Below are 26,105 nucleotides of genomic sequence, written 5' to 3'. Positions count from 1 at the left end.
TTCCATAATACACTTTCACTGAAATTTTAATTTAACATGTTTACAAAACATATTTTTACCAATTTACTTTAAAAAAAGTTCAAAAATAACGATTATGACAATTGTCACTTTTCTATAGTACACTTTCACTGAAATATTGATTTAACATGTTTACAAAACATATTTTTACCCATTTACTTTAAAAAAACTCAAAAAAGTTCAAAAATAACGATTATGACAAATGTCACTTTTTCATAGTACGCTTTCACTGAAATATTAATTTAACATGTTTACAAAACATATTTTTACCCATTTACTTTAAAAAAACTTAAATAAGTACAAAAATAACGATTATGACAAATGTCACTTTTCCATAGTGCACTTTCACTGAAATATTAATTTAACATGTTTACAAAACATATTTTTACCCATTTACTTTAAAAAAACTCAAAAAAGTTCAAAAATAACGATTATGACAATTGTCACTTTTCTATAGTACATTTTCACTGAAATATTAATTTAACATGTTTACAAAACATATTTTTACCCATTTACTTTAAAAAAACTCAAAAATAACGATTATGACAATTGTCACTTTTCTATAGTACACTTTCACTGAAATATTAATTTAACATATTTACAAAATATATTTTTATCTATTTGCTAAAAAACTCAAAAAAGTTCAAAAATAACGATTATGACATTTATCACTATTACCTAAAAAATTATCTATCAAAAGATATATAATAGATAAAATTACGTAAAATATAAATATATTATAATCATTTTTAAAATATATATTAAAAAATATCAATTAAAAAAATATATTTAAAAAAATTTATTAAAAAAATATATTAAAAAATATCAATCAAAAAAATAAATTTAAAAAAATTTATTAAAAAAATATATTAAAAAACATCAATCAAAAAAATTTATTAAAAAAATCATATAAGCAAAAATTAAAAAAATTAGCGATCAAAAGATATATCAAATATAAATTTATTATAAAAATCATATAAGCAAAAATTAAAAAAATTAGCGATCAAAATATATATCAAATATAAATTTTAAAAAAAATATCAATCAAAAAAATATATTTAAAAAAATTTCATAAAAAAACATATAACACAAAAAATAAAAAAATTACCGATCAAAAAGAAAAATATCAATCAAAAAATATATGTAACTGTAATATTTGGACCGATGGGTTCCCTAGTCTGAATGGGAAAAATACAGTCCGTGATCGGGGGTCCGGGATAATCGATGACGGGATCCAGGGGGCCGGGTTTTATCGATTTAGTCCTGGAATCACTTGGACAACGTAGTTAAAATAATATTCGAAGTTTATTCAACAAAGTAAAATTTCAAAAAAATATCAATTTACAAAACGAACGAAAATAATTAATGATCCAAAAAGGTGTTTTGTTTTCAACCTTTATAATTTTTAAAACAAAAAGGAAAAAAAAAGTTGTTATTTAATCGCGATACAATCATTCATGAAACTGGTAAGAACCAGTTTCAAATGCAATATAAAAATAAGGTATAATATATCAATTTCATAACAAAATAAAGGATGGGAAAACAAAAGAAACAAGTAGAAAAAAAAAGAAATAAGTTGTACGCAGTGGCGTAGCTAGGAATTTTCCTTAGAGGGGGTCCATTTTATTATATTTTTTGAAAATTTTATAAAAAATTAATTCAGATCTATGGGGAAAAAAATAAATAAAAAGAAAATTTAGATATAATATTTAATATTTTTTAAGTAAAGAATGAATTTTTTTGAATAGCGAGTAACGCCTCCTTTTGACAAGGTAACGAGTAACGGTAACACGTTTCTTTTTTATGGTTAAAGTACTAGAAGGGGGAGAGAAGGCCAGGTAAAAGGGGACCAAAAGTCCGCAAAATAAAATGGTATGAGGGAGGGGAATACAGCTATAATAATGAGGCCATTAAAAAATTACTGACGAAACTGAAGTGTCACCAATTCGCCCCTGGATTAGTCTATACCTATTTCTTGCCTTTAAAAATCTTTAATATTTTTAAAAAAAGGTGGTGGCTTAAGTTATGTTCGTTTTTGTTGTATAAAATTCAAAATTAAAAAAAAAAAAATTCCTGCCGTGAAGTGTAGAGACGTTGTAGTAGACAATTAAAATTTTTACTTCTAACTTTTATTATATTACACATCATGCATTCGCCCATATTATATATAGCTAGAATTGATTTTAAATAAATTAACCCTAACTCGTACCTTTTTAAACCTTTATTTTAATCCTAAACCTTATATCTCTAACCCTTTAATTTTAACCCTACACTCATATTTATTTAATAATAAAATTAGACGAATTTAAGGTTTTTCTTTTTGAATAAATTAGCAGTGTTGTTAAAAGCTACTTTAAAAAGTAGCGCTCTATTGCTACCGCTTTTAAAAAAATAGCAGGATATTAGCCATTTAAAAAAAATAGTAGTTAAGCTAGATTTTTGTTAATTATTTATTGTAATTTTTAATTTATATAACACTTGTATATATCTTATGGCCAGTTTGAACTTACCATGTTTGAACTGCGCTAGAAAATTAACTTTCACATGAACTCATCTAACTCAAACAAGATATCGCTTTGATTCAATTTTTATTTTAAAGATTAATGATTTGGGTTACACAATCTAGATCGCTAAAATAACGATCGCTAAAAATGGGAATCTCGCTTATATCTCGTAGAAAATTTTAAAAGTAAAATTGAAAATAATATAAATAGATGCTACACTTGCATTTAAATAAAGTTTTTAAAATGGTTAAAAATAAAGGAAATATTATCATTGTTCCCAAAATTGGGAACAACATTTGGGGAAATTGATATTCCCCTCATTTAGCGATTTTTAAAAAAAACTTAATTTAAATACAAATGTTTACTTCTAAATAAAATAAATAGATTATAATTAATTATAAATATATTCAAATAAATTTTATGTGAATTTATTATAAAAAATTGAAAGCTACAGCTACTGAAAAAATTAGCGCGCTACTTTAACAACACTACGAATTAGTTATTGTAAAAAATAAATAGTTCCTAATTTTCCAATTATAAAAAATAAAAATCACCTGTAAACGTTAAACTAAAATCAAATAGAATATCCGTTATGAAGTCCAATTAAAGTCATTAAAAATTAAATAATTGAAAAATATGTATAATTTATTTTAAATTAAAACGAACATGCAATGTTTGTCAAATAAAGTTCTTCGTTATTTTATATTCAAATTAATATTATCTTTAACATTAAATAAAATAGAATTAATAAATTCAATGGTTTCATCATAGATGCTAAAAAAAAAATTATCTTTGTATAACAAATCAGGTTCATCATTATTAACTTCAGCCAAATGATCATAATTAAAATAATCAGTTTTAACTATTTTTATAAATTCCAAGTATGGATCCAGAGTTTCAAATCTAAAAAGATCATATTTATCCTTTTTCTGGATGTTAAGGCACAAGATTTTATTAAATTCTTCAGATATATCTTCACCTGGGCAGCCTATAAATTGTAAGAATATGAAAATATTATTAAAATTTTCAATATAATTTATAAATTATATCTTAAATAATTGATTTCATTTAAAAACAAAATGTTAAAACAATTCTTACAGGGTCGTAACTAGTAGAATATTTGGGGGCCATGATAGAGCCCTAAAATTTTTAAAAAAATTGACTCAAACCCGGCCTAAAATTTTTATTTTGTCCAAATCCCGGCTCAAATTTTTTTTATTTTAGACCAAGCAAAAGCATGAAATTTTCAACTGAAAAATATAAATTAAACGCACTCCTATAAAGTTAAATAAACTTTTTAAAAAATCACTAATTTTTGTCATAATCCCATAGAAATTTTTATTATCATTTTATTTTAATATTTTTAAGCCCGGACCCAATCTTTTAAATTATAGGCTCGAACTCACCCAAAATTATTTTTTAAAATCAAGGTCGATCCTAGTTCTGTAGGTATGTGGAAAGTATACGCATATAGTTATTATTGATATTATGAAATATATGCATGAATATATGAATTAATAAATTCGTTATTTAGATATATTTTATAATGATTATATATATATATGATTAATATAATATTGGGTTAAAGTTAACTACCTAATATCCATAGCATCTATTATAATGTGATATTATCTCAAATATTATATTGGCGCTGTCAAGGATGTAAATGTAAGTATGAATTTAATCTAATTGATTAAATTAGAGTCGATGAGACAAAGAACCTATAATGAGAATCTATTGGATGTTTTATGAAATAAATTATGGGTAATGATTGGAAAATATCATGGTAAGTATGAACTATTTTGTAAATGTGATATTTGTTTGAGCAATATAAATATATTGGATATTTCATGAAATTAATATGGATAAAGATAATTGGGAATCAGAATTAAGTCAATGGAATAAATTATGGAGAATTTGCAAAATATGATAAAATTATGGTTGATAATAAACTTAATTTGAATATATATTAGGTTATGATATTAAATGAATTTGCAAAAGAAAATAATAAAATCAGTTATTTTGGTACAAATTAAAATGTTCATGCAGATTAAATTGAATGAAATTGCAAAAGAATGAAGGATAATTCTATTATGATTATTTGTGATATGAAATATATTTTGGGAAATTGATGACCTAGTAAAAATGGAACATTATGGGAAATAATATTGTGAAAACATGGATACTAATTTATGGTCCAAACATACAATACATTGTACAAAAGATATCCAACGCAAAAAAATAAAGTAATAATGTGTTCTCAAATAAATAAAAAGGGTAGTATTTGAAAATATATTTTGTCAATAATTTAACTTGATTGCTTATCGGCTTTAGCATTTTTATATAGTTCCATATTTCCTACATGTGTTGGTAGGGGGTCCTTATCGTAATAATATATTGAAAAAAATTAGAATATTTAGTCTCTAAAAATTAAAACGGTCTTGTCTTATCCTGATTACTAAATTGAAAGACTAGAATAAGAAAATTTGCGAAATAGCAGGCGGTTAATTCCAAGATATGTGTTATAGATTTTAATAATATATATTATATCATATTTTTTTATTATTCAAAAATATATTCTTCTATCAATGATCTCTGTTCATTTGAAAACTTAATAGTGTAACTAAAGAATTTACAGGTTTATTGGTAGAAAGAGAATTTAAGGGTATAATTTTAAAAATGAGTTCAATAATTTTAATAAACATAAATTTTAATTTTTTTAATGAAACCTTTCTTAATTACTCAGAATTTACCGAATCTTATTAGGGGTTTATAATCCCAATCACTTTTGATCCATGTCAAATCCCTTCAAAGGGTATCTAACATGGTTATCGTTAGGTCCCCTTCTATTTTGTTTAGGCATTCATGATTTAGTACAAAAATTTAATTTAGACAAAAATATATCGTACTTAATGATGGAACATTATGCGGGGTGGGTCTTCATTTAATATTCTGAATAAAAACAAATATTTCGACAACTCTTGAATTTTGGAGTTTTATTTTTAATAAGTCCAAAACTGGAATTTGCTTCTTAATTAATAAACTCTCTGATATAGTCGGTTTTAAAATAGTGTAATATGATAAATTAATTTTATCAAGTTTATCATTAGCTAATATCTCAATGTCAGAAGCTTATAGTAAAATTTTTAGATCTTTTTGAAATGTCTGCAATTCAACACCTGCCTGCGCATCAAAGTGTATTTCGAATTCGTAAATATCCATATACCAAAATTTTTGATATTTTTAAGTCATCATCCAAAAATAGTTTGCTGATAAATTGCAGTTAAAATTTTAAGTCACTTTAAAACATTTTAAATATTAAATTAACTGGTTTTAATCTCTTTTACAGCACCCTGTAAAATCTGGTGGTATAGACATTTTCCACTCCATCTTATTTACTAATCATCCTTTATGCCCCCAGATTGATGATTAATTCTTTATAAGATTATGCAATAAATAATTGGAAAGTAAGTATCCCAGTAGACACTCCTTTTCCTTTACTTTAGACATTAGCCATAAAAAAATTTTAAACCCCTTATAGAAACTTGATGGCGAAATTCAATACAACTCTTTTCGTCCGACAAAAGACTAGGAGGTCACGAATAAAGAGGCCCTTCCATTGCAAACTTGTTTGATAATGTACAACCTCATAATTGATAGATTACAACACTTTGGTTAGCTTTAAGTGGGGACATAACTCTATATAGTCAAGGCCAACACCAACGTCATACCTCAATTAATCTAATAACAAGGGACCTAAAAGTAGCTCACATCCCAAAAATTCTAGAATTCCAATCTATCATCAGAGGATAGTCTAAGACATGGATTGTCTACAGTCCCTTGGGAGATCGAAAAATCTCTTATTTGCAAAATCAAACCGCCAATTCATGGAATTTCAATCGTTAATAGATTTGCAAAAGCACAACGGTTTAGATATGGGACATATTTTGCATTCAAGACATTCTGCCTGGTTAATAATTCATTGCCAATCCGATAAAAATTGTAAAAAATAATACAATTTACAACCGAAAGTTGCTATCGTGGTAGATAAACCTACTACTTATCAAATAAACAGGTCTTGGTTATTTACGTAAAATAGGAATTTGTGCCCTCTTTCATGATCCTATTTTTAAATTCCTAGACCAATTGAGAATCAAAAGATGCAGAGGTGATAGTTTCATACCTTACTAGATCTTCTTAAATCCTCTGGTTTTTCTGAAAAAATTTTGCAAAAAATATGGATTTCTTTTGTAAACGATGGTGCAAGTGCCATGATTGGGAAGAAATCATATGTAGCAAAAGGCCTTAGTGCACTATAGTGAAAGATATCACCTTGGCATTGTTTAACCCTCTAGCTACATCTGAAACCACCAAAATATTGTATTCCAATTTACTACACAAGTTATATAATATTAATTTGAAACAGGAGTTAATCATATATATATTATTTTTAAATTTACCAATATTAAAATTTTATATTTTTTAATGCTATAAAGTTATTTAATAAGATAAGCTTTTTTTATCAATGCAGAGTTCCTCTTATTTAGTACTTTTTTAGAACTGCTACGCCTCTTGATCCTGCTGGGGGAGGTGGTATCAATATGATGCCACTTATTTTTTTAACTTTAAATTACATTTTATTTATATCAGAGACCTGCAGGCCCGGCCCTAAGCCCGGCCCGGGTTGTATTTTAAAATATCGGGCCGGGTCTGAAATTTTTTTTAAAAAAATACCCGGGCCGGGCCAGGCCGTAAAATTTTTTTAAAAAATTTATACAACATGAATAATTACATTCGTCAATTAGATATGGTTATAATGATTATATATAGTTATGATTAATATAATGTTGAGTGAAAGTTATCACTAGCTAACACTATAATTATAGTTTTCCTGCCATGGAATAAATATGCGATTAAATACATTATTATATAATATATGTTATATTTTTTATTACAGTTTTATTTTTTTTATAAATACAATTAATATAGTATATTCTCCACAAATTTTTTTATAGCATCATTTGTAATATACTAAATATCTGCTTAGAATAAAAAAAAATATGTAATTTAGTGTTTTTAAACGGCTCGTTTTGAGCCTTAGCTACTTGCTTATTAAATGATAATACTCACCGAAAAATATTATAAAATACCAAATAGGTGAATTTTTTGTATTTACCAGGTCGTATATAATTTTAAAAAATTCCGAGCCGGCCTAAAAAAAATTTTTTCTAAATCCAGGCCAGACCCAAAAAAATTTTTTTAAAAAAATATCCGGGGCTCGTAAAAAATTTTTGAAAAAAAAATCTGGGCTGGGCTGAAAATTTTTTAAAAAAAAAATCCGGGTCGGGCTTTGCAAATGGTATCTCTGCAGGTCTCTGATTTATATAGATAAAAATAAAACTTTTCACTATAATAAAAACAAATAATTATCGGCATTTTTTTCAGTACTTCAAATATATCACCGTTTAAGATTAACTGCGTTAGATTATATAAAAAGTGATAAAGATTTTAAGACCTCTTTCAACTTTTAGACCTTTAGGAAAAATATATATATTATATCGGATAATAATAAATAATATTTAGTGTTTTATCGGATCTAGTTAGCAAGCGTTTAAATAACATTATTTGAAATTGAAATCAAACCTATTCTATCTAAATTCAGAACGTCTTATAAGATAAACATGAATAACATTAATGTAAGTTTATATATTATTTGCATAGAAACTTGCAATAATCATATCATGTCATATCCACTGAATAACTTTCTCATTTTAAATAAAAATTATTCCAAAATAAAATATATTTTTTTATGTCACATAAAAATTCTTAGTAGACTGGAGGCATTCATAAGGGCCCAGGGTTTTACCACATATTTTATCTCATTTGAAAATACTTAAAAACACTAAAATATGGTTTTATAAAAAGAAAAAATACATCTGGAGAATTAATCCAAAATTTTCCGGTTGGATCAAGTTGTAGCATTAACGAAGATATAATGATTCTAGCTTGAGCCTCATTAATCCTTTCAATTTTATCTTCTGGCTAAATATAATTTCATAAATATATTTAAATTGTCAAGTCAAGACAATGTTGTAAAGTCATGCATGGTTTCTCATCCAAAAAAAAAGGAAAAAGTTTCAATGCAATTGTTTTTTAATCGTATGTATGATATTTGCTTTATAATATTGCTATTTCTTTCAATAAGTAATAGATGTTAACTTGGTTTTAAAAAAATATAAAAATTTGCAGAATATTGAAAAATTTTATAAAAAAATTATAATAAATTCAAAATATTTTAAAATTATAACCATACTGGTAGATGATTTTGGGAATTACCATAAAAAATATAATGATATAAATAACATTTTTGGCTGGAAAATCATATCAAAATTGTTATGGTCAAACAAAATAAATTTGTAAATGTTAAAATAAGAATTAGAAAAAAGTTATGTATTCTTATCAAAAATAATTGACACGTCTGAGATTTCCTTATAAAGGAGGGTGTTTAACATGAAGATTAAAATATTTTTAATCATAAAAGTATTATATTTATTTTTTAACCATTATTCCTTTAAGATTGAAAAGATTTCTTTTTTAAATGAGAAACTTTGCATATATGTATTATTAATGTATGAATTAAAAGTTTAGGACATGGTGAAGAGAAAAATATACCATTTCGATCCACGTGTTTATTGATATTGTAGGACATTCACTTATAGAAAGCACCATATGCCACCAATGATGAGGTAGATAGAGAACTTGTCCTGGAGACAAAATACATGCATATGGTTTGCATTTCTAAATATTTTAAATAACCATAAAAATTGAGAAACTTTTAAAAGCATCACATAAAAATCCTTACTTAAGATTTACTTTATAACTAATTCATAATTCCTAAAAAATTTGTTACTACAAGTTTACAATTATCAAGCCTAAATCATAAGCAAATATTTTCATAAATATACTTTAAAATTCGGATATTTGATTAAATTTGGGAATAAAGGATTTATATTAGAGAATATCGAAGACTCTTCGTATGGAATGCGGGTTGGGTATAAATTAATTGTGTCACGTGGCGGAAACATTATCCAAAGCTTCCTGATTAATAAATACAATATATTTTTGTTAGTTTGAAATACTATATAGGGGTCGAAAAAGGAGTTTATATAATTATCACATGAATTTAAAAATATAACCGACAAAAGTTTTTTTTTAAACAAACAAAAATCACCCCCACATAATTAATATAATATACGTGTATAACTAATTGGTTACTTTTATAATTTTCACCAGATTGGGTCAAAAGTTTAAAATATTACGTTCTTTTAAATTTTAAATCTCTCCGAAAGCCTTTATAATTTCACAACGAAGTGTAGTGGATACTTCTCACCACTTATTAACTACTCACTTCCCTTTCAGGCGACATCTCGGGAAATATAGCATCCAAATGAGAGAGCATTTGGGCTCAATTATCATCCAGATAGATGCATTGGGTATAGCTTCAGACTCAATGGGCAAATCAACCTTGAGAAACCCACTTACCCCCGGAGCAACCACTACAAACGCCTACACGATCACGTCCAAACTAAGTGGGATCAACCACCAATACCGATACAGGACACAGACGTTCCAGATTAAGAAATGATAGTACCCAGGGTTGGCAAGGGTCAATTGAGGGGGAGTATTTGACCTGGTCATAAACGGTCAAATACTCTTTAAAAAAATCTAAAGAAAAAATAAATAAAAATATGTTTAAAAAAAAGAAAGATATAAATACACGTGAACACAATGTTGCTTATTTTTTTGGGTCCCCAATATCAAGAGGAGCATCTCACTAGTTATGAATTCAATAAAGTAATTAGCCATTTTACAATGAGGTGATGACCAAAATATTTTAAGTTATATAATTAATTTAAGAAGCAAAAGCAGCATGTTTAATAGCAAATTATGCAGAAAACAGTGATTTCCATAAGAAACAATCAATTCCGACCTCAAGTTAATAGATTAAACTTTGCCCACCACATTAAAAGACTAACAATTCCTAGTTTTACTTCTTCTTTAGAAAGAATCGATTTGGGTTAATATTCTTATGAAAATATAAATCGAAAGATCTCGACATCAGGAAAATTATTAAAAAATATTAAAGAAAATGATTATTGAATATGAATCAGAACAAGAATCTGTTGACAATGAATTTAGAAAATTAATATTATACATTATTATATTATTTAAAATAAAGTTAATATTGACTTAAAGAAACATATATTTATATCGGTCAATTTACCGAAACGTATTTGACCGGTCAAATGCACAACCCTGATATTACCTATGCTCCAGCGCCTTCTCTAGCTCAAGGAACACTTGCTGCCCAGGCTTGCAGATTTATCACATATGAGGAATTAGCATACCCGATTATCTTTGAAAATAACAAAAGACCCTCCTACGTATAGCTAAAAACTCAAAAGACCCTCCTACGTATAGCTAAAAACTACGCCAAAGGTATGGCTAGTACAGAGTATCCTCAAACGTGGTAACACAGCCCAAGAGACAAGAGGGATTGGCTAATTCCATACTGTATGTATTAAATTGTTATTAGTTTATTTTCATTATTATATATTATCATATGAATTTGAATAAGAAGATTATTATTTTGATATGAAATAAAAGAAATAAAATAAAATAGCAAGAATTATTAATTGATTTATATTTCTATTACTACTAAAATTACAAGAATATTAATTGACTTATATTTCTATTACTACTAAAATACACTACATAAATGGCGCAGTCGATACTGCATTAAGAGATAAATTTATATTCGGAATAAAAAATCTAAAATTTTACAAAGATTATTTCTGAAGATGATATAGACATAAATAGAGCTATTCAAATAGCTACTGCAGTCGAAACAGCTATAAAAAATACAAAATGATGAAACTAAAATCGATCAGTTAAAAGAGGAGCATAATGATAATATAAAAAATCATAAAATAATTATAATAAGAGCTACAAAAAACCTAATCCCTGCCACTCCTGTGGTGAAAACCATAGAAGGAAAAATTGTCTTTTCAAGAAGCCACTTGTTATAAATGCAACAAAATTGGGCACATTGCTTGAGTCTGTAGAAAAAAAATAGTAATTTTATTAATAATACAACAAACGAATATAATCCAGAATTTTAGGCGAATGTCAAAATAAACAAGAGCGATATCAGAATTGAAATAGATACTGGAGCTGGGGTAAGCATAATTAACGAAATAGATTGGAAAAATAAACTTAATCGTCCTGAATTAACAAATTGCATGCTAAAACTTAAAAGCTATACAGGAACCAATATACCACTATTAGGTCAGACTGTAGTAAAAGTACAATATAATGGGCGAACATTAGAACTACCTCTCATAATTACAAAAGGATATACCAAAAATCTAATTGGAAGAAACTGGATAACTAAATTTCCCAAAATGACTGAATTACCTGAAAGGACTATACAAATAAATAATATTAATATACAAAATAAATTTCCTCAATTATTTATCAAAGAATTAGGCTGCTTGAAAGATTTTAAGGCACAAATATATATAAAAAACGAGAAACCAATTTTCTGTAAATCACGTCCCGTACCATACGCATTAAAAAATAAAGTTGAAGAAGATTTAGATCGATTGCAAAAAATAGGAGTAATAGAGCAAATTAATCATTCACTTTATGCATCACCCATAGTAATTGTTCAAAAGAAAGATAAAACATTACGAATTTGCGGGGATTTTAAAAGAACTATAAATCAAAATATTAATATTGATTCATAAACCAGTTTGGAAAAAGGAGAGGAATTTTCAATATTGGATCTCTCAGGTGCAGAGTTGTTAAACACTACTTTTAAAAGTAGCGCGCTACCGCTATTTGTCAAAAAATGTAGCGCGCTACTGCTATCGCTAATCATCAAAAAAAAGTACGCGCTATTAGCTACTATTCTTTAAAAGTAGCTTTGGCTACTTTTTATAAAAAAAAATTTTAAATAAATGTTTTATTTTTTGCTTATAACATAATTGTTTAGTAAATAATACTAAAAATCAACATTTATAAATATTTAAATATAGTTAATTTTGATTATAAAAAATTTTATGTAATAGAAATAACTATTTATGGTAACATTCATTTTGTTGCATTTTAATAATAAAATCATTTCAATATTATCATCCCCAAGTCTAGTGCGACGATCAGAAAGTATAAGTTTCGCCTTACTAGATAATCTCTCAACACTAGCACTTGATGGCAAGGCAGTATTTAAATTTATATACATTTTATTTTCAATATAAAGGTTATCCAAAATACTCATTTGAGTCTTTTAGATTTAAAAAAGCGTCGAGGGGATTTTCTATTATATTATCTTTTATTTCAAAAAATTATCAGTGGAAGTCACGTGGTTGTAACAATGCCTTTTTTGTTTGGTATGAGACCATTCAACTTATTGTATGTCTGGCATCCCATTATCATTTTGAGGGCTAATGCTACAGATCTTCTATTTAAAGTCCTAGGGACTAATCAATGGCCTGATTCCCAAATAAGCTCTAAAAACATTTAATCAGATCAATTTATGAATATAAATAAGTTTTTACCTTCTATTATGTGTCCAACTATCTGTGATACATATATATATATTATATTTCTGACAAATCCAATATTAGAGCATCTTTCATAACTTTAAAGTTATTTGCTATCTTATTCATTAGTGTCTGGCTACATAAAATTGTTGTACCAGGGGATAGTTTAAATCATCATGGTAAATGGATTATCAACCAAGGACATTGGTACTAGAGATCTGCAAAGTTAGGCCCGGTCCGTACCCGGCCCTAACGGGCTTCGGGCCGGGCCTAATTCTATTTAAAATAATCGGGTTCGGGCCGAGCCGGGCCTAACATTTTTTAAAAAAAATCGAGCCGGGTCGGGTCCGACCTTGGAAATCTTTTAAAATGAATCTAAATTTATCAATTTATATTGAATTTTTTATGTAAAATAAAAATATTTGATTTTATTTATTGAAACTAAACGACATATAATATATGTCTTTTATTTTGAGTAATTATAAAAATTAATTTCTATATTTATATAAATTTGGGCCGAGCCGGGTCGGTAAATTTTTTTAAAAATAATTTAGGGTTCGGGTCGGCAAAATTTTTAAAAAAATTTCGGGCTAAGCCGGGCTTGAAGAATTAGGCGCGATGCAGATCACTAATTGGTACTGTATCAATTATTAAATCAATAAAGAATTTTATCAGCTAGTTTCTGAGAAATATTGGCCTTTGCATTATTAATCAATTTGGTTTGAATTGAATTAGTCTTTTTGGATGTAGAGTCGCCTATACCAAAATTGTTTAAATGTTTTTCTATCTCCTTAAAACTATTGGCATGAACATTCTTATAAAATAAATACTATTAGAATTTAAAAATGACAATTTACCTTTAGGCGTTTCTTGAGGTTATAGCTATTGGATTGATTTGAGGGAATATTTTTTTACATTTTAAAGAAATAAATTTAAAGCCAGTTTTTGGTTTTTATATTAATTTTAAAAAAATTTTAAATTTAGGAAATGGGAAATTTGTATTATTGCTATTAAGAACATTTTCTTCCTTGGTATCTTCCATTTCATTAATATCGTAGAGTATCATACACTGGGGAGACATCCCACAATTACGTGGGCACTTCACCGCTTTATAGAGAGCGTTTCCAGTGCAGTGAATTGGCATCCACTGTTTGGCAGTAAACCCTACTGTCAGGGCCCGTTTAATTTAAGAGGACTGACGGTACCTCTTGTGGATAAGCTAGGATCCATTGAAAGTAATTTACCCTGCTGTGAGAGCCCTTTTAATTTAAGAGGACTGACGATACCTCTTGCTTGTGGATAAGCCAGGATATTGATTGACAGTGATTTACATAGATTATTGGTAAGAATAGAGAAATAAGAAAATATACAATAAATAGTGTGGTTATCTTTTTAGAGAATTTGTTTCAATAGATTAGTAAATTTTTGATGGTTATCATTATTTGTAGGTTTTAAAATGATTATGTGAATCCATAGTGATTAAATAATTGTAACAAATCAAGTGTATTTGAGATGGTAAATCTTGAAATAAAATTAATAAATGATTATAAAAAATTTAATTAATTATTCTGCGAAAATTAGAGTGGTGTAACATTGCATTTAATCATTAATAGTTTCTTATCATATTAAATATTAATCTTGTAGTTTTCGCAGACGATATTTTTTCCGATAAAATTTGGCCAGAGAAGACATAAATATATCATCTTGCCATTTCATTAATATCATCGTCTAACTTACTTTCAACGATTTGGATATCCATAGGCAATGACATATTAAATTATTACACGTGATTTAGGTTTATAATACAAATTGAAAATATAAATTACAAATTGAAAATATAAATTACAAATTGAAAATTTATTTTCTAAATTAAATAATAAATCATAAAAATTATAATTTTATATTATATTTAAATTTTCATGTTTATATTTACATTCATTATAATTTTAAAACAAAAAAATAAGCGCGTTAAAAAATTAAATAATTACAAAAAAAGTAGCGCGCTATTAGATATAGCTACCAAAAAAGATAGACTCTGCTCAGTTGCCTATTTTCAAATAGTGGGGGAAGAGTCTCAAAAATATCTTGTAATCAATACGCATTAAATATACAAGACTACCTTTTGGTATATCGTCTTCTCCCGCAATATTTCAACGAGCCATCGAGAATTTATTAAAAGGTTTAAAAGGAGTAGCTTGTTATTTAGATGATATTATAATAACCGGGAAAAATAGAGAGAAGCATGAAACAAATTTAAAAAAGGTACTAAAATGTCTAAATGAAAATGGAATCCAAAATGTCGAGTACTTAAGACACAATATTTCAAAAAACGGGATTTAAACTACCGAAATAAAATACTAAGGCAGTAAAAAAACACCAGAACCAATAAATTTGAAACAATTAGTCATTTCTAGGGTCAGGAACACTATTCAAAATTTATTTCAAATTTTACCGGCAAAGCCAAACCATTATACAAATTATTAGAAACATCAATTGTTTGGAGATGGACTAATGAATGCAAAGACGCGTATAAAAAAAAGAAATATGTAGTACTCCAATATTACCAGAGTTGTTAAAGTGCGCTACTTGTAGCGCGCTAACTTTTTTGGTAGCTATAGCTAATAGAGGCTACTTTTTTTGTAATTATTTAATTTTTTAGCGTGCTATTATTTTTGTTGTAAAAAATATAATGAAGGTAAGTATAAACATGAAAATTTAAATATAATATCATAATTAATTATAATTTTTATGATTTATTATTTAATTTTAAAATTGAAATATAATTTCAATTTGTAATTTATATTTTCATTTGTATTATAAACCTAAATCACGTGTTAATAATTTAAAATGTCATCGCCTATGGACATCCAAATCGTTAAAAGTGATTCAGACAATGATATTAATGAAATGGAAGATACCAGGGAAGAAAATGTTCTTAATAGCTATAATACAAATTTCCCATTCCCTAGATTTGAAAATTTTTTTAAATAAATATATAACCAAAACTGGTTTCAAATTTATTTATTTAAAATGTAAAAAAATATATTTCCCCAAATCAATACAGTAGCTATAACCTCAAAAAACACCTAAAGGTAAATTGTCATTTTTACATTCTAATAATATTTATTTTATAAGACTGTTCATGAGTTTTAAGGAAATGGAGAAACATCTAAATAATTTTGGTATAGGCGACTCTACATCCAAAAAGACTAATTCAATTCAAACCAAATTAATTAATAATGCAAATGACAATATTTCTCAGAAATTGGCTGATAAAGTTATTGTTGATTTTATAATTTATACAGTTCAGCCAATGTCCTTAGTTGATAATCCATCATTTACCATGATGATTAAAACTTTATCCCCTGGTACAACAATTTTATGCCGCCAGACACTCATGAATAAAATAGCAGATAACTTTAAAATGATGAATGCTCTAATAGTAGAGTTATCTATCATATATATGTACCTCGGGAGATAGTTGAACACATAACAGAGGGTAAAAACTTATTTATATTTATAAACTGATCTGATTAAATATTTTTGGGCTTATTTGGGAATCACAGGCCATTGGCTAGACCCTAGAACTTTAAAAAGAAGATCTGTGGCATTAGCCCTCAAAATGATAATATGCCAGACATACGATGTACTTGCAAATAAAATTATTGTTAATCTATCTTATATTAAAAATATGTATATAAGATTAAATACGCCCTTACCCTTAAGTGCTAGTGTCGAGATTATTTAATAAGGCAAAACCTATACTTTCTGATCGTCACTCTAGACTTGGGGATGATAATATTGGAATGATTTTATTATTAAAATGCAACAAATTACCATAAATATTTATTTTTATTACATAAATTTTTTTATAATCAAAACTAACTATATTTTAATATTTATAAATGTTGATTTTTATATATTTACTATAAAATAACATTATAAGCAAAAAATAAAAAATTTGTTTGTAAATTTTTTTTACAAAAAGTAGCTAATAGCAAGCTACCTTTTTTAACAAATAGCGATAGCGGTAGCGCGCTACTTTTAAAAGTAGCGTTTAACAACATATTACATTATGATCCAAAATTACCCATTATATTGGCAACAGATGCGTCAGCCATAGAAATTGGGACAATTATAACATATAGAAGGGGGTAAGGAGGGACCAATTGCATTCGCTTCAAGAACACTAAATAAGGCGAGAAAAATCATAGCCAAATAGAAAGAGAAGCTCTTGCCATCATATTTGGGGTGACAACATTCATAGCATTTATATATGGAAAAAAATTCACATTACAAATAGACCACAAGCCATTAATGAGTTTATTTCATCCAAGAAAAAATATAACAACATCTATTGCCAGAATACAAAGATGGGCTTTATTATTAGCAGGTTAACAATATGAAATAGAATTCAAAGTAAACAACTAGCCAATGCTGATATGCTATCTCGATTACTTATACATGGAACCACAATATCAAAAGAAGAAACATTAAATCAAATACAGGTGGAACAAACACCTTTAAATGCAAGTGAGTTTGAAAGAAAAACAATGCAAGATGATGTACTCTCTGCGGTATACTGGAGTACAATAGACAGATGGCCATTAAACTATGATACATGTTTAAAGGAGGAGTATAGCCAAAGGATAGATATAATTACAACAGAGAGAGGTTGTTTACTGTGGAGAACTAAAATGATAATACCACAACAATACCGAAACAACGTGTTAGACATGATGCATCAAGGACATATTGGAATGGTAAAAATGAAGATGAGAGCAAAATACGCGTGGTGGCCTAATATAAACCAAGATATAGAAACATGAGTCGAAAAATATAGAGAATGCCAGAAACAACACGATATGCCTCAAAAGTCATCAATCTAAAATTGGCCAAAACCACCAAAAGCATGCCACCGAGTACATATTGATTATGCTGGACCATTTCAAAATCATTTTTGGTTGGGATAGATGTTAGCAGTCGCTGGCCAGAAATAATTTTAATGACTAGTACTACAACCGAAAGCACGATTAAAATATTAAGAAATATTTTTGCCAGATTCGGATTTCCTAAGATAATCATCTCTGATAACGGCCACAATTCAGCAACAAAGAATTCAATGATTTTTACGAAAAACGGAATACAATTAGTGCACGGAAGTCCATATCATCCTCAGACAAATGCTATGGCCGAACGTTTGATTCGAACCTTTAAACAGAGCATGAATAAAGGAAACGAGGGGGATTTAGAAACCAGTCTAACTATTTTTCTCTATAATTACCGAAATACACCAGGTGCAGAAACTGAACAAAGTTGCGCCAAAATACTACTAAAAATTAAACCTAGAGGATTGTTAGACCAAATATTCGAAAGGGGGATAAAACGTTATACTGATAAATTAAAAAAGAGAACCGAAAATATATTCACTGAGAAATACGAATTAGATGAGAGAACCGAAGTAGAAGAGCAGAGGGATAGAAATCAAAGAGGATGCAATAAACAATAACGATCAACTGAATCTAAAGGAGAGGGAGGAAGAAGATACAATCAAGATAGTTATCCTAAAAGAGTATGAACGAAGCCAAATAGATGGGGGATAAATGATATGTATTGAATTGTTATTTTTGTATTTTATATAAAATGTTTATTTTCATTTTTATATATTATCATATGAATTTGAATAACGAAATATAGAAGTTTATTATCTTGATATGAAATAAAATTGCAAGAATTATTAATTGACTTATATTTCTTATTGCACATACCATAATTACTTTTCGGTCAGACCTTTAATTTTGATAAAATTTTACATACTAAGAGAATATCATTAAAAGGCATCGAATTTAAAATTTTAGCCGCCTAGTATATGGTAAAAAGTACTCAAAATCACCTATTTTCAATAAATACGATTATAAAAGAATAAAAAATAATGATGCCAAAAATAAAAATTACGTCATTTTGTAACTCTATTAAGGACCATTTAATATTAAGGATTTTAAAATAATGATGTTGCAGTTTTTATTTATATTATAATATTTGAACCTGAAAGTTCCAGGTATTTCGTTTTCGGAATTTCTTTAAAATTAATATTTTATTATTTACTTAAATTATATCTATTTGCAAAAAAATTTAAACTTTGGATAGCCATATTCTAGTTATTGCGATTTTAAAAAAAGAAATAAATATAAAATAGATGACGCTCCTTGTATAAAATAATGCATTTTTGTTAAAATTATTATTTTTTTAAATTTTTTCCATTTTTAAACATAAATAATAAGATTTTTCAGCATATGAAATTATTTATATGGTTATAATCATCTTTTTCTTGTAAAAAATTTAAATTTTTGAAAAATTAAATTTATTTAAATATAGAAATTAATTTTTATAATTACTTAAAATAAAAGACATGTTATATAGCGTTTAGTTTCAATAAATTAAATCAAAAATTTTTATTTACATAATAAATTTAATTTAAAATTGATAATTTAGATATATTTAATAAAATTTCCAAGGTCCGATCCGACCCGGCCCAAATTTTTTTTAAAATATTAGGCCCTGCCCGATTTTTAAAAATTATAGGTCCGGCCCGAACCCGATTATTTTAAATAAAATTAGGCCCGTTCGGGCCGGGTCGGGCCTAACTTTGCAGATCTCTACTGTGAATTATAATATATTTTAGTATTTAGCTTAGTTAAACCGATTGGAAATACTGCGTTTATGTCCCAGATATTGAGATAGATTTACTAAATTAGTCTTATCTCTTCTGCCTTATATGCTGGCATGGGGGCAAAAATTTATACATTTTATACACTCAGCATATTTGTAAAATTGTTCTGGTATATTTGATCTGACTAAGGTCTTTGTAAGCTTGCTTTGGTAACTAACCAATTCTGAATTGTTAATTATTAAATATGAATAACTTTTGATATTTTTTATATCTTTTTGGATAATTTTTTTCAGTTAGTTTAATTTTCTTAAATAAAAAAAAATTCAAATTTCATTCAAAGTATTGATTCTTGTGGTGATATTATTTATTTCATAATCACTGTCAGGACTTATTTTTAGATTTATTTGTATTAAACGCTTACAACATTTATCATAAATATAGTATTCAGCCTCAATATTTGGAAATTGAATCATCCATGTCATAATTTTCACATATTCTTTTTATAATTAAAGTGCTTAGATTCTTTAAAGGATTTAAGCATTTATACTTATACATTATAAATAATTTTATGAAAATATAATTAATATCAAAATATTTATAAAATTAATTATAGCAGGGCAGGTGCATGAAAACTGGCCTATTTTCTTGCAGGAATGTCGAAATCATAACTATCTTTTTAGGCAATTTAATCAATTATTATAAAAACAATAATTTTAACACGATATCAATAGTGTAATAATTTTATATTATCTTGTTTGTATTTTGTTTTGTGGCTATAAATCTAATATTTAAATTATTGATAATTGTAAAAGTTAATTTATTTTTAAGTTATGGTAAATTGGCATCAATATTTGTCTTGTTAAATAATTAAACATACAACTATATAAATGATATTATTTTAATTCCTATAAATAGTAATAACAATGAATAAACCTATAGACAGCGACTAAATAATATTTTTCTTAATGCTGAAAATATTATTATTTATGTTTAAAAATGGAAAAATTGAAATGGTTGAAGCCACGATCGTTGGTTGTTTAGCCAACGGGGGGGCCGGAGTTAGGTGGTCCAGGATTGTCGGAGAGTTGAACTGAACTTGGCGGGCATTTTGGTCATCGTAAGAAAATCGTGAATTTATTGAATCTAGAGTCTTAGCCGTAACAATTAGGTACATAATTATTTAATGATCATGACTATATATTTTTTAGTTCATATATATTAAATATTTTGTTCACAAAAAAATATCCATCGACGTATTTTTATAAAGATTTTATATATTAGCCATTCTTAAAACTGGCTATGACCAGATTCAAGTGAAGAAAATATAAAAACAAGCTTTCGTTATAATTTACAATCGTGTATACCTTTTAAGTAATAAAGAAATATAATAACAATTTTTTTTTGCTTTGTTATAATTTACAAATCGTGTAAAACAGAGTAAAGATTTATAATGGATAAGGGGACAAAATGCAAACAATGTGGGAAGGCTTTGAAAGAGTTAGTATTATAAGAGTTTTTTACATGGAGAACACAACAAAAATACGTTATTTTATATAGGAGCGCCATTGGTTTTTGAAAAAAATATTATTTTATTGTTATAAAAATTGCAATAACTAAAAAACCCATGATTTTTCCAAGTTTATATTTTTTTGAAATATATACAGTGGCGTAGATTTTTTTTATAAAATAAAAAATTATTATTTTTTTATTGCGAATAATTATATTTAAAAAACGGTTTCAATTTAGAGAAATAAGATAATATATTATATATAATACAATATGAATATGAATATCACAATGAAATATATTTATAAAAAAAGGAGTTTTAATTTTAAATGATCACATCGTTTAAAAATATATATAAATTATATGAACTAAAATATTAAATAACAATAAAAGAATAAAGATATATTGTATGTAAATAATTTCTGGCATAGTTAAATTTATTAAATAACAATAAAGATATTTTGTAAATATTTTCTGGCTTGGCATAGTTAAATTAGATATTTATAAATTTAATTATTAAATATATATTTTTAAACTATATAGATAGTTTGTAAATTTTAATTTTTTATAATTTTTAAATATGGATATCCGTAAGTTTTTTCGTCAACAACAAAAAGAAAAAGGTATATAAAAATTTAAGTTGTGTAATTTGAATTAGAAATATATATAGATATAGATGTTGCTCAACTATCCATAGCAATAAGGTTTATTGATATGGAATCAGGTAATTATAAAGTGAAGGAACTATTTGTTCAATTTATTGAATTACCTGACACTAAGTCAGAAACGATTGCTAATCAAATTATTAAATCACTTCAAAACCTGGATTTAAATTTAAATCTACTGAGAGGCCAAGGGTAAGATGGAGCTCCCTCGATGAGTGGCCATGTTAAAGGGGTCCAGTCAAGAATTAGAGAGCTTTATAGCACAGCTCTTTATGTTCACTGCAGTTCACATTGCCTGGATTTGATGATAACTCAGGCATGTGAAATTAGAGACATCCGGAACAGTTTACGTAAAAAGATTTTGATTTAATTGAAATTTATTAGATTTTATTATGTATTATAGATATCTTTATATAATTTTTATATATTTTTCAAAATTTAGAAACAATATCGTCGGTTTGTGACTTCTTTACCCCACCCAAGAAGAGGGAGATTTTTACTATAACGTTCGATGAAATTGATTCAAAAAATTCAAAAAAAAAATTAAAAAGATTTTGTCCCACAAGATTCATTGAAAGACAACAATCGGTGAAGGTTTTCATCGAGTTATATGAGGTCATTTTTGCGGCACTGGAATCATACATATTACGCAAAGAAAAAGATTCCGCAGATGCGGAAAATCTTTTACAGGCTATTACGAAGCCTCAATTTTTAATTTCAATTCAATGTGTTTATTTTTTATTTAATTATACATATGATTTTAGCAAAATGTTACAAAAAATTGATTTGGATTTAAGGGAGGTTATGAATAGGGCAAAGGATATTGTTAAAATATTAACAAATATCAGAGATAATGTGGATGAAAAATTTCACGAAATATATGAGAAAGTAAAGGAGATCGCTAATATGTTTGGGATTGAAATTTTTAAACCTAGAGTAGTTTCTAGACAATCCAATCGCTCAAATATTGATGCATCTACGATTGAGGATTTTTATAAAATTAACATTTTTATTCCATTGATACATTTTTATTTCAATTAAAGGAAAGATTTATAAGTCACAATTTTATTTTAAAAAGCTTTTATTTTCTTTTGCCGGTTGAGTCTGAATTGTTGATTACACTTGAAACGCGAGGAGGATATTAAGAACATCTCAGAGTTTTATTCTGATGATTTATTAGGGTCGTATGATAAGTTACTTTGTGATGTCGAATTTTGGTATAAAAATCTTGGCAGAATAGAGTACTGCTTTGCAGGCCCTTTCCATGTGTAATTGCACCTTAGATTCCCTGCCCAATATCAAAACATTGTTTTTTATTTTAGCTACTTTACCGATTAGTACCTGCACTAATGAAAGGTCTTTTTCAACTTTGAAAAGGTTAAAAACCTATTTAAGAAATAGCACCGGTGAAACCGTTTAAATGGATTAGCCCTATTAAATATTTATAAGGAGATTATTCTAGATAAAAATTTTATTCTAGATGAATTAGCCAAATCTCAGAGAAAAGTAGACCTCTCTTTATAAATTCAAATCATATAATTGTAATATTTTCTTAGTCATAAAATTTTTATATGTAAAACTTAATTATAATGAATTTAGTCATGATATTTTTATACTATATTTAATAATAGTATTGCACCTACAATAAGAATTATTTATATAATATACTCATTTGTATTAAATATAACTGTTAAATTATATTTTTTTAAATTGCATACAAGAATTACTTATATTTTATTGTAATTTTATTTTTTTAAAATATAGATATTAACAATCAATTTTTAAAATAGTAATCTGTATAAAATTTCTAATTTTGAAATTTATTTTTTGTATATAAAATAAACACATAGTTAAATAAAGGGTTTATACTAAATAAAATTGTAAAATTGTATTTTTTTAGCAAGAATTACATATTTTATTGCAATTTTATTTTTTTAAAATATAGTTATTTACATTCAATTTTTAATATAATAATCTGTATAAAATTTATATATTTTGAAATTTATTTTTTTATATATTATTAAAATAAATACATAGTTATATAAATAAAGTTAATAATAAATAAAATCTCTGCAAAATATTGTTATATGCAAAAATTTAATTAAAATAATTATTTTTTAACATAGAATAAGATATATTGAGTTGATCATAAAATTGGAAGGTTTGGGGGGAGGCAAATTTTTTTTACATCGAATAGATTGAATTAATATACAATTTACTAAACATTGATAACATTTTCAAAATAATGCTTTCAATCGCTTATTAATTATGAATTTGGCAAAAATTTTAATTCTAATATTTTTTAATATTTATGCTGGCCTGGGTATAATACACAAAATATTGGCAAATTTTGATAAGGGGGTTTGGGGGCGAAGCCCCCCAAGAATTTTTCAAACCCCCCCCCCCCTTGGATCAATCCTGGCTACGCCACTGAATATATATAATGTAATTGAATAATAAGATATCAAATTCAATGAAATTTTGAAAGCAAAACATCTGGAACTTTCAGGTTTAAAATTTATAATGCAAATAAAAATCTTTGGTATGGACCCAATTGTGCCTTCTTTATGCAAGTGATGGGGGTAAATCCCCCTAACCCCACCCAGGTTTAAAAAATTAATGTAATATTTTATTCCTATATATATGAATTTTAATAAAATAAAAAAGTTTTTTAAAAAATCAGGTGGGAAATTTTTACTATTCATTTTCATATCATAACTTGTAATAAATATTAATAAAATAGATAAGCATTAATTTCTCAAGGTTATTGATTTATTTAATATATTGCTTTTATAATTGAAAATAAAAAATATTTTTGAATTAGAGATTTCTTCCATATAAGCTTTTCAACTTAATTTTCTGTAGAGAGTAAAAAACCATTTTATTAAGTCTAATAATAAAAATTGTTTATTATTCAACTACTTAGAAACTTTATCAATATAGTTAAGTCCCAATAGGTCAAAAAATTAATTTAACATTAGATAATTTAACCAGTCCAAAAGTTATTAATTAAAAATAATGTTAAAAAGAATATAATGGTAAATTTTTTTTTCTAAATTAAAAGATCAAAAAATTAATTATCTCTTTCAAACTAAACAAAAATTAGGTATTTAAAAAATATTTATTTAAGAGTTTAATATTAAAAGATTTTTTTACAGAAGAGATATTTAAAATTAAAAATAGCGTATTTCTAATTAAGATTTATATAATATTTATCAAAGCTGAATAAAACTCCATAAAAAAATCATTGTCAGCTATTCCATTGAAAATATCAGTTAAGAAAAATTGAGTTATAGTTATTTTTTTTAAATAAAATTCTAATAGCTGGTCAAATAGACAATAAAAATGGGCCTACTCAATTATTGCTTTTTATAGTCCTCTTAAAGTATGTATTCTTTTGTAATTAATTTCAAAAAGTATCTGATAAATTTTTTCTTATCCAGTAATCACTGAATTGAAGTTTTACATGTAAATAATAAAATATTGTCAATAGGCTTATTAATGGCACTAATACTTATATAAATTAAAACAATTTACACTGGCCATGAATTTGTGCTATTAAATTGTAACCATATGAATCATAGTGACAAGGGGTGTAAGACCCTTGAGTACCCATCCAAAATGTTGATTGTTCACCATTCCTATTCATAAATCCAAACGGGGTCCAATCTACTGCCTGTTATGCTTTTACAATAGGTTAATAATATAAACGTGTAACCTCAAGAAATTGTGGCTTGTCTTTAAATAAAAAGTTCATATATTTGTAAGCAATATAAGCAAAGGGCAAATTTTTCCCATGTTTAACAGGTTTATTCAAAAACATCTGACGACAATTTGAATTTGAGATATCATAATATTTACAGGTATTTTCCCAAAGATTAGTTGCTTATTAAGAATATATATAATAAATAAATAGTAAATTACCATTAATATGCATTTCAAAATTTCCAAGCCTAGCTTTTGTATTGGAAATATTATTTAAGATATAAGTTGGATTCCATTGCAAACAAGCCCATTCGTTTATAATATCATTAAAAATGAATGGCTCCATAAATAAAGATATTTGCAAAATGCAATATAAGATTTAATGATTATAAGAATTATGATTTGAATATTAAAAATTATTTATAGGTCACAT

General features: G+C 26.3%; 1 protein-coding gene across 1 annotated transcript; it reads right to left on the bottom strand.

The window, feature by feature from the left end:
- Positions 1-955: 955 nt before the first annotated feature.
- Positions 956-26,073, bottom strand: LOC135922925 (HSPB1-associated protein 1-like). The gene is made up of 10 exons (XM_065457459.1): positions 25,892-26,073; positions 25,686-25,852; positions 25,507-25,643; positions 11,540-11,641; positions 9,488-9,620; positions 9,195-9,320; positions 8,457-8,564; positions 4,836-4,902; positions 3,386-3,510; positions 956-2,007 (listed from the first exon to the last, which is right to left on the bottom strand). The coding sequence occupies exons 1-10, from the start codon at positions 26,016-26,018 to the stop codon at positions 1,987-1,989; spliced, it is 1,113 nt and encodes a 370-aa protein (XP_065313531.1). The 5' UTR covers positions 26,019-26,073; the 3' UTR covers positions 956-1,986.
- Positions 26,074-26,105: the final 32 nt, after the last annotated feature.

The sequence above is a fragment of the Gordionus sp. m RMFG-2023 genome, chromosome 1 (assembly GCF_954871325.1).
Source record: "Gordionus sp. m RMFG-2023 chromosome 1, tfGorSpeb1-WG-v2, whole genome shotgun sequence".
Taxonomy (NCBI): domain Eukaryota; kingdom Metazoa; phylum Nematomorpha; class Gordioida; order Chordodea; family Parachordodidae; genus Gordionus; species Gordionus sp. m RMFG-2023.
Note: the sequence above shows the minus strand (reverse complement) of the source record. Positions and strands in the feature narration are given on the sequence as shown.

Excerpts from the sequence above, each read along its gene's own strand:
- LOC135922925 (XM_065457459.1), bottom strand. The coding sequence starts at position 26,018 with ATGGAGCCATTCATTTTTAATGATATTATAAACGAATGGGCTTGTTTG. Across the intron at positions 25,644-25,685 it reads ACAAGCCACAATTTCTTGAG|GCAGTAGATTGGACCCCGTT; the intron begins GTTACACGTTTA and ends AAAGCATAACAG. Across the intron at positions 8,565-9,194 it reads TAAACACGTGGATCGAAATG|CCAGAAGATAAAATTGAAAG; the intron begins GTATATTTTTCT and ends AATTATATTTAG.